Genomic DNA, 12,955 nt, shown 5'->3' on the forward strand with positions numbered 1-12,955 from the left:
ACCATAGGAGCAATTGTTCTTATGAACAGCTGTTTTACCGTATCGTACGGATGTAACCTCGGGAGCCTCTAGCATTATTTCTGTGCAGCTGGTCTTCTCGTAAGCTCTCTCTATCTATACTCCGTGTCACAAGTTGTGTGTGGTGCTATTGAATGTGCGAGCACAGAAGGCCAGGTTTAGAAAATAGTTAGCTTACCCAAGTGTTCGTGCAAGGAGACATCCCGAAGCCAAGCACCCCCGTAGCTTGTGCAGCGCTGCATACAACTCTTGAGACGGAGAATACTAGTCCTAATGCTGCAGCTTGGTCGGCATCTATTTTGTACCGCGACTGCTTTGAGTAAGGGCCGAAAAAAGCATTGTTTACCCACTTTAAATGAAGCATTTGTCTTAACCATTTGTGGTCACAACCTTTTTCATCTTCACTCATCTAATCAAGACATCTATATTGATCCAGGAAATTAGCTTGAAATCCTTTGCACATGCTTTTTCATAGATGTATATCGTAAACTGTGGAATAATTGTTTGCGGTTTAGTATTTTGTGGGAACACATGTATGCGATAAAAAGCAGGCTATACCGTTCCATACTGCTAATATCACCATAATTTTCCTTTGGATAATTTAATTGTCATTGGGGCTGGTCTAACGAAAGACATTTTAAGATTTGCACACTTGTTTTTGTCACTGACCTCAGTTTTGAGTGCAAAAGCTCTACTGATAGATGGCAAGTGGTACAAGCAACAAGAGCATGCTTGACCAGTCGTCAAACAATGTTTAACTGCTACCTGTAAAGGGGTGCTTGATAATGAAATTAAATCTTTATTTCCAGAAATTTACTCTGGCGGGCCTCCAGACAAAAAGCTACCATATGGTAACTTGACTGGGTCTGGGGACCTAAAGAAAAAACAAGCATAGCAATCTGGCAGAAAAGTGGGATACATTGAAAAGCCTCATTATACAACATATAGAATGGCCACAAATGGTTAATGGTACTTTGTAAGAATTTCTTGTTCATGCTCGACCAGGTTGCTATTTTGGACACGTCCTCATAGGATATTTTGCCATGATTGCAAAGATTTATATGAAACTTTGAACTCCCTAAGATTTTAGCATCAGCATTTTCTCGTAACTAAACATGTCAATGGTAAAAGGACTATTTGTTTGGATTATCTTTTATTGCTCTCCTTGTGCTAGGAACAGTTCATTAAAGCTTGTAGCCCATAAAATATTCTCTAATCAGATGGTAGAATTATGTATTTATTACTATTGGATGTAACAGCATGTTGCATCCAGTGTCTGCCATTTTGCTGGCTGTGTAAAAAAAAATTCTGCTTAGTAATTGAAAAATTATTGAAAGTCGGTACATTATTTCTTGTGTATAGTTAGGCCTGTTACGAGCTTGTTGCTAAAATGAAGAGCTTTTTTTAAAGAGCCATACCCAAACAAAAGCTAAAAGAAGAAATCCAGTTTTAATTTTGATGCTGAGCATGGGATATATTTTTCAGAGGGCCTCTGACAAGCTGTATATACTTGCCTAACATTCTGCTGAATTATGGCCTGCAAGGTCTTGGCAATCGGAAAAATAGTTGTAGCCCTATATGTTTCTTTATTTTTCCCGCCAGTCAAGAATGGGAAGCTTGGGGTACCCACCTCCCGTTTCATTGGTCGCGTGCGATGACAGCATAGAACTTGAAATATCTCGAAGTTAAAATCCATTTGAGGCACGTCTTTCTTAAAAATTCATAAACCATTGTTTTTCAGACCATAATCATGTCAAAGACACAGTAAACAAAATTTTAATTACTGACCGCAAGTCGACGGTTGTCTGTATAGTGATGCTAGACTGCTCAGGTGACTTTATGGCTATAGACTATTTACAGGTTCCAAGTGTTGGAAAATCTGGATATTGTGACCGTGAGCATGCCAAATGTTAAGTGTTACTCCTGTAGATTGTCAGAGCAGACTAGGGCTCATAATAGATCCGGTCTCACCAGTCAGTTTGACTACGCCACTGCTGCCACAATACATCGAAAGAATTTTAGCCTTTCAACACGTACGGCAACCTCTCTTGAGCGCTGCGCGTGGAGAGCACGAGCCGTCATGAGCCCTCTTGTGCACCGTCGTCTGCCTCCTGTGAACTAAAGTTATGGCGGCGCCAAACTCTTAGCGAGATCGGTATATTGGGCTAGTTGGTAATCCATGAGAGCACTTCACTACAAAAGTGTTCTAAACAACAGCTGGTCCTTTGGTTTCGGTTTGACCTTGTCTCTCTCGACAAACATTTGACTTTAGGGAAAGCTTAATTGCATGAGGTTGTTGCACCAATATCTATCGCACTGCACAAAATATTTTTTTAAGAGGGGGGGGGGGGGAGGGAGGGCAGGGGGTGTTAAGAGGCCCTCTGTATAGTGCAGGTATTCTCATGTTCCATAGTCCCAAGACAATCGAACTGCCTTACTCGGAACACTAAAAGCTTCACAAAGTTCATCGTAAGGAAAGCTTAAGTTTTATGTCGCTCAAGTTGATGCTGGGGTCGATATGGCTCTTTAGAAATAATGCTCCAGTTGTGTAGAAAGATTGAAGGAGCATTGAGCTGTGGTGCTTCTAGTACCACTCATGATGTTATTTTCCTGCATATAAACAGAACATACAGGTGTAAAAAAAATGGGCAGAGCTCTGGTCTCTTGACATCACTAGTGTCACTGTTTTTGGAATTGTACAAGCAAACTGAGAAAGTGATTGGTTTGTGCATGTGCAATACCCATAACTATCAAATCTACCCACTCTATGCTTTGCGCACTCATCAGTAGTGTGAGGGTTTACAGTGATGGAAATACTGCACCATTTCCACCAATTGCATCATGAACAAAAGTTGCTGTATGTTGCACCAAAACACCATTTTGCTCAGATTGCAGCACACCTGTGCCAAGATGGGCTTAAACACAGCAAAAAATTATAAATATTTTGTTATTGGTTTATCCTAATATTCAAAAGGAAAGGAAAATGGTACAAAAATGTACTTCACAGCATCTCTAATCACCATGTAGTTTGTTTTATTTTAGGTCAGGGCACAGTCAAAATCTTGAACATTTGCAACCATAAGCACTTGCACTAAAAGCACAAGTCACAGAGCATTTGCTGTGCATGATTTGGTTTAGTTGATGGAGTGCGTACAGAAAGATGATGAAGGCTATAATGTCATGCCTTTGAGGCTGTTTCATTGGTTCATAGCATCCACTGCACTTTGAGTTAAATGACGACGTTACACTTTGCACTTCTCGTCACTCCCTCCTTTTCCATATTCTCTCCACCTTTCGACTTGCACCAACACACCTCCCCTCGCATTTTAGGAGAGGAGGGTGCTAAGAGGATTGGTTACCCTTACAAGAACTGAGGTTGACCGTCGGCCTTTAAAGGGCAACATACAACTTTTCAAGTGACTTGTTGACGTACAACTTTTCAAGTGACTTGTTGACATACAACTTTTCAAGTGACACATACAACTTATTTTGACGTCACCTGCTAACAGATGTTGTAACTGCTCTAAAAGCATCAATGGGTGCTCCAAACCAATAATTTGACTTCTACAAAACCTGTTACAAAACGCAAGTGCTGCTTCCATTACTGATTTATCTTCCATGCATTGTTACCTTCCCCCTGCAGGGTTTTTTGAGAAGACCTATTGATGGCATATGTAACAGTGCTACCTATATGCAGGAAAATAAGCTAGATTGCACCGGTTTTTTTGTAGGTAAATGGGCTTTTGAAGTGCAAACGAAGCTGTCAGCTCAATGCGTCTTTGAAAAATAGTGAAACAGCTGCATCTGCTTTATTAGGTCTATAGTTGGTGGTGTCTATGTACAGTGCCTTTTACTAACCTCATCTTTTTCATCCCTTCCCACCCTCCATTCCCATGGCTGTGCCCCACAGACACTGAAAACATCAGGTTTGTGTTTGCCGCTGTGAAGGACACCATTCTGCAGCTGAACTTGAAGGAGTACAACCTAGTGTAGGGACACTCAACCACAGGTTTCCAGCCCCACTCCCCTCCCCTTTCTGGCCCCCCTTCCCCTCCAGGACATGTTTTTTTCCCCCACTTACTCTTTTTCTCTCTGGCGCGTGGCCTTTCGCGCAACTCTGTGGTGGTGGGTGAGCGAGGGGGGCTGCCACAAACTCTTTGCGCGGGTGTACGGACAGTGCAGAGACTGGCCACGATCGAGGACTGTGCTCGCAACTTTTTTTTTTTTTCTCCGATGCAGGCGGGCGCGAGATTGGGTGCCATCGGGGATCCTCGCGAGGGTTTGCCCCTTGTTCCTCCCCTTCTTTCTTAAGTTTCTTTTTTTTTTTGTTTTGTTTGTTGTTGTTGTATTGCACTTATTTAGAGCCAATTTGTTTAAAAGGGCCCACATTTTTTATTTTTTTTTTGCAGAACCTTATTTGTTGTACCCTCTGTGTTCTTCCCACCTGCCCGCTCTCTCGAGACGGGGAAATGTGCCGAGACTGCCGTTCTAAGCAGCCTTTTTTCGCCCCTCCTCCCCCCTCTTGTGAACTCGCTGTCTGGAACACAGTGCCAAACGCAAAGCTGGTGTGTGGGGAGTGGGGGGGGATTCACTTGTTTTTACATCGGTTGTGGCAAGGGTGCGCAAAGCTAAAAAGGGGAATGGGTGGGGGAGCCTGCGGTCCCAGTTGAGGACTGGCGATTGGTCGCACGTTTTGCCACACAGTGACCCACGAGTGTGTGGTAGCCTAGAGCGAAGTAGAAGAGGGTGGGCGAGGGCTGAATCTGTTCAGACTTTATGATGGATGGTCGTCCATGCGAGCGAGACTTGTTCCTCTGTGTCGTTTGTTGTTCTGTTATGCCCGTTTTATTATTGTCCCCGGTTTTGTTTTTCTGCGGTGTTTATTTTACTACCTAGTCAGCATTTTGTACATAAAGCAAGTGCAAACGCGTGGCTGCAGCGTGGCAGCACGAGTTCTGGAACAGCCGTGGGTCCAATTTTGCTCCCCTGTCAGGCACCACCGAAACCCAAAAGATGAGAGAAGGGAGGAGTGGGGGAAAAGAAAAATAAGGTGGATTTTCTAATTTGTAGTTATCGGCGAGCCTGGGCCTCTTGCGGGGGGCTCTTTTGCGGTTTTTGGGACGCAGTTAAGGCTTGTCTTTTGCCAGTGTGCGTACTTGGAATGCTTGTGTACCTGCCTGTGAAAAGCGTGTGTGTGTGTGCGAGTGTATCTGCGTGCATGCGCACGCCTGTGTCCATATAGGAAGGGCTCGAATCGAGCAAAATGTCACGTCTTCGAGAGGACCACCTCCTCAGACCCCGGTCAGGTCCTATGCTCCCAGTCTTGCGTTTTTGCCATTTTTCTGCACCTCGGAAAACGAAGAAGGGGCTTTGTGTAGGGATCAGTACTTCTCGGAATGCTCCTAGTAATCTCACCTGTAAAGCACCGAAACTGGGCTTAAAAAAAGATGCGGCTCCATGTCTCCAATTTGGAGGTAGAAGCCTCCTCTGCATTTCTACTACTTTTATTGTATCTGGAAGTTTCCACCACAGGAGTTTTTATTGAAGCCTTTGCACATTTTAAGCGAATGTTTTAATATTTTGCACGATTCATTTGAAGTTGATGTGCCAGGCATTATCTTCCTTTGGAAGAAACTATTGGCTTCAGCTAGCTGCAATATATTTTTCAACCAGGATAAAAATCATCCTCAACCCACCTTTCCCATTTCCTCCTCTCCCACTGCTATCTTGACAGCGGGGGTACTCCTTTTGGTGCCGCATGTCTGGGTTGGATGAGCCGGGATAAGCTCCCGGCTCATCGGCCCCAAGGTAGAGGTACAAAAGGAGTCGCCTGGTCGTCAAGTTAAGTGTGTTGAGAGAAGGAAATGAGAAGGGTGGCGAGGAGAATTTTCACCTTGGTTGAAAAATATTTGGGAGGTCACTCTTTAAGAGGGATACATTTTTGTCTTTCCTGTATTTTTCGTAAACACCCACCCCTCCCGTGAGATGTTACAGCTGTCCTTGTTTTAGGTCAGCACTTGCTTTAGCTCCAGTCCTGTTTCTGGTTTAAGCTGGATGTGACGAACGAGGTGTCTGACAAAACTTGACCGTGAGTTCTCTTTGCTTTACTTTCCTGGTTGGTTTAAGCCCCAGGGTTTGCTTAAAGTTAATTTTCTGGTCTTGTTTGAAGCACATTCCCACGCTGGAGGGTTTCTGCAGGCGGCTGAAAGACGGACCTTGACCGGGATGTCGGGAGCTGGTTTTCCTTCCTTATCTTTTCCCCCTGGGCCATGTAAAGGGAGGGGAGAGTGCAAAAGAAAATAATTACTACTGCCACGTTGCCAATACAACAGTAGCTGTTTGTCGGGCAAACTCCCTCTTGTAAAGAAGCAAAAGGACGATGTACCATTTTAGTGCAACTACAAACGCTTCCGTTGCGCACAGGATTTCAGTCTGAGCATGTGTAGAGTGTCGACGTTGCTTGCGGTACGTTTCCTACGAATGCGTGTGTGATGGGGCTAACCTCGGTTTGGGCTAGAGGGAAGTGTGGACAAAGCAGAGAAGTCATTGTGCTATAGTCTTCTTTTTCCCCCTCGTCTTTTCCGCAATGCCTTGGCGCTCGAGATAGGCATGTAGGAGTTTGAAATTTGATGTGTGAGAAGCTTTTTTATATGTGTGTCTGTTTGGCATGTATGACGAGTATGGCTTAACAAGAGCAGAAGAAAAAAAAAGTGTGACAGTGTATCTCAATATGTGTCTGTCGGGCCTCTTTCTTTTTATATAAAACTTCTAGCTATCGAGGAGGACAATGTGTCGGGTACGCTGAATGTTTTATAGAGCGACGCGTACTGTCTTACGCGATTGCCCTGTCCTCTTTTCCCGATGTTGGTCGTATGCAGTAGTGAACACGTCTTGCGTACTTCCTTTGACCTATGCCCCGTTCCCTCTTAAAAACCCATTCGATAAAAAAAAATACTTGGTACCTGAATCTTGTCGCATGAGGTAAGACGGAGTAGGCTGGACTTCGCTTCCACGAGTGGTGCAGAACTTGGGAATTTGGTATTTGGCACCTTGGGCTTGCTTTTTGGCTGGGTTGAGTTGTTGACCAAACCAAAGTGAGCTGGGAGCTTGTCCCCTCCTTTCTTTGGAGGGAGGGAGGGGGGGGGGGGGGGGTGTTCTGGCACGAGGGATGGGGGCTCGTGTTTGTCGCATCCCTCAGTGGAGGGGCTGGAGTGGAACGCTGCGCGATTTTACAAAGTAGAACAAACCCTTTCTGTTTGCCCTGTGTTTGTACAGTTGTTTGGGGACTTCGTTATAGAAAGGGCCAGTCTTTTGATGATGCCTTTTATTCTGACTTTTCTTTTTTTCCTTTGAAGCCGGATGCACAAATGTTGCTCGAGTTTGTGTAGCTGCTTTTCTTGTGTAGGGGGAAAAACACATTACATGTGTGCGTCTTAGTTGCTTCTGTTTTTTTTTTTTTGTACACTTGAGAAGGGATTGACTGACGGTGCTTCCTCGATTCCTGTGCATCGAGAAACCGTGCAGTGAGTGAACATTGTGCAGAAGACAGCAGCACCGGGCAGAAGAGAACGGACTCCCACCTAGTATGGGAAAAGGTGTGCGTGCTTTGTGTGTGTGTGCGTGTATATATATATATATAAATATATATAATTGATATGAGCTCTTGGAAAAAGAAAAGCTTTGTCAGATTGTTTGGAGAGAGAAACACACACACACACTTTGAGGACTTTACCTTTATATGGATGTGTAAATTTGTAATATTCAAATTAATGCAACCGTTGGGTAAAGTATTGAATAAATTCTCTTAAATTCTCGTTTGAAACTGAGCCAGTTCTGTGAAGTGCCTATTCCGCATTCCAATCGGCGACTCAAAGTTCATGCCTGTTGGTTGTACTGAAATGGACTGCGAATTTGCACAGGACTACTTGAGCGGCAAAATCATGGTGCACCTTTTGGATTTGTCACGGTATTGCTATCCTGTTTTACTTGTCTGGGTCACAAGCTCTTTTTGAAATTGTCAAGTATCCTATATTCTTTTTCTCCAAACATTAAAGTTTTTAGACAAAGAAAATGTAAATACGGTATTTCACGAGTGCTAATCTTGCTGAAACATTTTGTTTGAATTAAATGTGCATTGTTTTGGCGCTTCAATATTCGGTGCAACTTGGTATGGACGTGGCTGTTGCTGGTTATTAAGACAAACAATAATTTTTCACTTGGTCATCTGGGTACTACTGATGCTCTGAATAATACTGTTTTTGTTTCAACTACAGAATTACGGCCCTGTCGAGAAAGGGAGTACCTTATAGTTGAACAGTAATAAAGGGAAACACATTCTGAGAGTACTCCCGTACTCTCAGGATTTTGAAGTTGTGCATCTCGCACACCAACTTAGTTGAGAGGCTAAATATTGAAGTCGCCTATCTGAGCCGCTCCAGAGTTCTTTTTGTGGTAGGTTACTTTCGTACGGAGACGGACTTGTTGCTTTCAGAAAAGGGCTCTCAGCAGGTCAACAGTCTGGCAAGGGTGGATGCACCTTTGTCAGACGGGGGCAACAGACTCGACCAAAAAGGGTGGCCGTAGTGCACAATGTTACCTGTATCAAGCAACGTTGCTAGATCCCCAATTGCACGATTGACCGTGCTTAATGTATGCCAAATCATTGGGCAATCGTGATATCTTCACAAGTGACTGTCAGCTTCGAAAGCCCCGTTTTTTTAAAACTTGCATGATTTCGTTATTGACTATCGTTGTGGAACATGAAAGTTGCTTTATATGGCTACTGCTAGAGTCACTGAATGTTCCCAGTACAGAAACTCCCAGGCTCGAGGTGCCAAGACAGCGGCTCAATCTTTTTTCTTTGCTGTGGTCACCATGAGCTTTTAGTGTTTTTGCATAAGAACAAATGAAAAGAAAGAAAAAAAAAGCTTGTAGGAACGTTCATTGGAGATCAGTACAAAATAACAGGTACAATTAATAGTTTTTATACAACCATGACTCACCAGTGATTTTAGGTAGCGTGTCCTGACCTGGGAGCGTCCTAATAATTTGCGGCGCGTCCGTTTGGGAGACGGGGGTTTGCATCTCTGATACCCCTTCCACCGTATGTGTAAAGAAAGAAAAAGGCTTAACTTTTATGGAAACCCAGCGAAGCTACCAATCTTTGCTGTGTTTGTTTGTTTGAAGAGCGGTCACTTCGCTGCGTTTCCATAGCCTTTTTCTTTTTTTACTCTCCTCAGATAAGTTCGCTCTTTGCAAATTTTATAGAAACAATGCACCACCTGTGGGCAACACTGCAGAAATTTGTAGTGCGATAGGTTAGGAAACCGAATTTTGCAGTCAATTTAAAGAGCCTGGCCGGTACTTGAGAAACCCTGTAGAATAACCACAGCGGACGCTTTCAAATACGATACTCCTGAACCAATACAAGCAGAGGTGAAGTTTCCCGAGTGGCCGCTGCACGAGAAATGGCGGCGTTGGGATCGACATTAGCTCGGTTTTCGAGTGCAGATTGGTGCCACTTTCTCAGGGCAGGCTAATGGCAGTTTCCCAACCGAGTTCTAGTAAAGTTGGCCGACATACAGCTAAAAGAATGGTTTACTCGATAGTGCCAGGTGAGTATGAACTTGTTTCCCCCAACCGTTCCCCGAGGCTCGTACAAATATAGTTTCATCTGCCATGGCAATGCCTTTGACGAGTGACAATTGCAAACGGGGAAGAATAATCTTGCAAGTCTTGTGCACATTACCTTTAAAAAGAAAGTTTTTGAATATTCAAAAATAAACAGATTGCTGTAATTGCCTCCCAAACATATTGAGAAACTGACATTTCATCCAACTATGTAAACATTTAGTCACTTTTTTTTGCTTTTTTTTTTTTTTCTTCAAATTGATGCTTCCGACAATTGGGGGAAAAAGTTGCTATGCTTGCAGCTTTTTATTGTAATGGACCATTTTAGAAAGCCGGTTCTAGTATGAAAATACGTCGACAATCTGAGGATTAAGAAGGAGCGTTCTAGAGCGAAGTTTGGAGGCGAAAAGAAAAGCCACACCAGGGACAAGAGACTGGGAGCCCAATCTTGGTCATGAGCTCAACAGAGCGAGCCAGATCTTGCCTTCCTGGTCGAGGGAGTGCCCGCTAGTGATGCAAAACCAACTATTGATAATGTCTCAGAACTATCGACTATCGATAGTTTTTCGATAGTCGACTCGATAGTACCTACTATCTATAGTTTTTCGATAGTCGACTATCGATAATTTTCCCGATAGTTGACTATTGATAGTTTTTCGATAGTCGACTATCGATGGCTTTTTTGCCATCGATAGATTTTTGGGAACTATGGAGACTCAATAGTTTTGCACCACAGAGCGAACACAGTTGCCGCACCGCTGCTCGCCTCCCTTCCTCCTCTCCCAAACTCCCCGTCTTCGTCACCACTGAAAGCTGAACAAAAGTTGGGATGGTAAGTGCTTGGGCTAGTTGGTGTCCCATTTGAAAAAATAAAGCGAGAAAAAGAGAAAGGGGAGCGACGCAAACTAATAGTGTCGCAAAACTCGATAGTAAACCGTCGACAGTATTATCGATAGGTTTCCGATAGTCGACTATCGATACCCATAGCTTTTTGATAGTCGACTATCGATAGTTTTTTTTTTACTATCGATAGTTATGCACCACTAGAGCGAACACAGGTGCCGCACCGCCGCTCATCCCTTCCTCCTCTTCTCCCAAACTCCCGTCTTCGTCATCACTGAAAGCTGAACCAAAGTTGAGATGGTAAGGCTAGTTGGTGTCCCATTTGAAAAAGAATAAAGGGAGAAAAAGAGAAGAGGTACGACAGTACTATCGATAAGTTTATGATAGTCGACTATATAGTTTTCCGATAGTCGATTAACAATAATTTTCGGATAGTCCACTATCGATAGTTTTTCGATAATGGACTATCTACTATCGATGTTTTTTTTTTTTTTTTACTATCGATTGTACTATCGATAGTTTTGCACCACTAGCGCCCGCGCTTTGCTTGAGCACATATTTTCATACCAGAACCTGAACCGGTGGCTTTTTCAACTAGCCTATTTAGTTGGTGTGGCTGTGTCTTCTATGGGGCGCGTTCGGTAGCGGCTCCCTCGGCTCTGAACAACGTTACTCGAGTCAAAGTTTTTGGAGCGCCTACTGAATGGCGATAAAAGTATGGCTATTCAGCTGCCTCTATGCAGTTGCTGGTTATTAAAAAAAAAGTGACTGTTGACATCAGCTCCGCTGTTTAAAGCGAGGGTATACTTCAACAAAATTCGAAATATACCCGCCATGTTTAGAAATGGCTGAATGTGATCCACAGTATCCGTAAATGACAATCTCACGTTTGTATTTTGAGCCTGATGGCTGTATTGTTAAAAGAAAGCCTAATCTGGGACGCGCTCGAGAGCACGTCGCATCCGGCGCAATCGTGACGTAGTTTGTCTTTGGATGAGCGAAGCTGCGGCGAGAGTGACGTCCCAATGTCTTAGCCGGTTCAGCCACCAAAGCGGTCGAAGCATTCCAGCGATCCGGCCACCGCAGCTAAGTGCAAAGTTTTTTTTGTGTTAATTTTGAATGACTGGTTAATATTCTATTGTAGAGGGAGAATAGAGACCTCTGGGACAACAGTCGAGCGAGGAGCTCCACCCTCCCCTCTTGTGCTCGCCGTAGAGCTGTCGGAAGGACATCGTGCTCGAAGCATGTATACACCCAGGGTTGGGCAGAAATACCCAAAAATGTATTTGGAAATACAAATACTGGGATACATTAAAATGGTAGGTAAAATACTGATACTGAAAGGAAATATATTACAAATAGAGGCAAAAAGTCTGGAAATACAAATACAGGAATACATTTTAGGGAGGGCACAAATACTGTTACTGCAATACATTTTTCACATTTGTTTGAGATGCCAACTGAGGTGAAGTTTAAAGTGGAAGTTTTTGAACCCGAAATTGCTTTCCAGTGGGCTTGGCACTTTGCCTTGAAGTTAGTGGTTTTGGACGACGAGGAGTCTTCAATGAACTCAAAACAACGTTCCATCAACCATCAAGGACTGACCGCGGTCCCTTCCCTGACATCTTGTCCGTCTGACGAGGGATGCGAAAAGACTTCCACCTCTAAATAAATTCTATGTTACCTTAAATCCGATCAAAACGTCACCACACCCCTGTCCAATAACGACGCCCCTGTCAACATTGATCACATGACGTCACGGTGGAATGAACTGGTATTCTTTATCTGTAGGTGGTGGCCTTGAACGTGAAACTTCACCACGCTGCTATATGAAAGGACAATACATACTTTAGTTGCGGGTTACCTCGTTGAAGATCGTGCAGGCAGTACCATTTGGAATTTTCGAGAATGGTGGGCTACTTGAAGCATCCTAGAACAAGTTATCTTTTGTTACGGTTGAAAACACGATACGGTGGCATTCCTGTTGGGAAGGTCCTTCCTGCCGACCCTCCGCCACCGACGCATGGATTGCAATCCTCGGGTTTCGCCTAGCATCATCCAAACAGAGACCTCGTGGATTGTGACCTGATAATGCCGGCACAGGTGCGAGCTCTCCGAGAAACAGCGCGTTCGAAACGAGTTGCCATTGTACGAAGTCTGGGTTGGCACAGCGAGGCCACGTCTGGTCTCGTCCTTCCTGGGTTTCGGATCACCAGAGCAGCAGGTCACGTTCACGTGAGCCGTGCAATATTACAGGTGCAGCCGCAGATGCATTCGAATGACACATTCGAATATGTGTTAAACTTCACTGCGTGAGTCATCCTATTTCAAGTCAACGACCACCAGGCTCGTGATGCAACGGACTATGGCTCAGCTTTGCCGGCTGGGTGTACTGTGTACGCTAAGGCAAGTAAGACGTTTATAAGTGGATATTGGATGCCAGCAAACAATGACTCCAGAAATT

The 12,955-nt window shown here is 44.0% G+C and overlaps 1 protein-coding gene across 2 annotated transcripts in view; it reads left to right on the forward strand.

The window, feature by feature from the left end:
- LOC8032007 (guanine nucleotide-binding protein G(q) subunit alpha) overlaps positions 1-8,798 on the forward strand; it is a 50,422-nt gene extending 41,624 nt beyond the window's left edge. For both annotated transcript variants that reach the window (XM_029990705.3, XM_029990704.3), the window contains exon 8: positions 3,929-8,798. In XM_029990705.3, coding sequence (XP_029846565.1) covers positions 3,929-4,011 — 83 coding nt within the window. In that variant the 3' untranslated portion in view covers positions 4,012-8,798. The remainder of the gene's footprint in view (positions 1-3,928) is intronic.
- The last annotated feature ends 4,157 nt before the right edge of the window (positions 8,799-12,955 follow it).

The sequence above is a fragment of the Ixodes scapularis genome, unplaced genomic scaffold (assembly GCF_016920785.2).
Source record: "Ixodes scapularis isolate PalLabHiFi unplaced genomic scaffold, ASM1692078v2 PGA_scaffold0__279_contigs__length_252992795, whole genome shotgun sequence".
NCBI lineage: Eukaryota > Metazoa > Arthropoda > Arachnida > Ixodida > Ixodidae > Ixodes > Ixodes scapularis.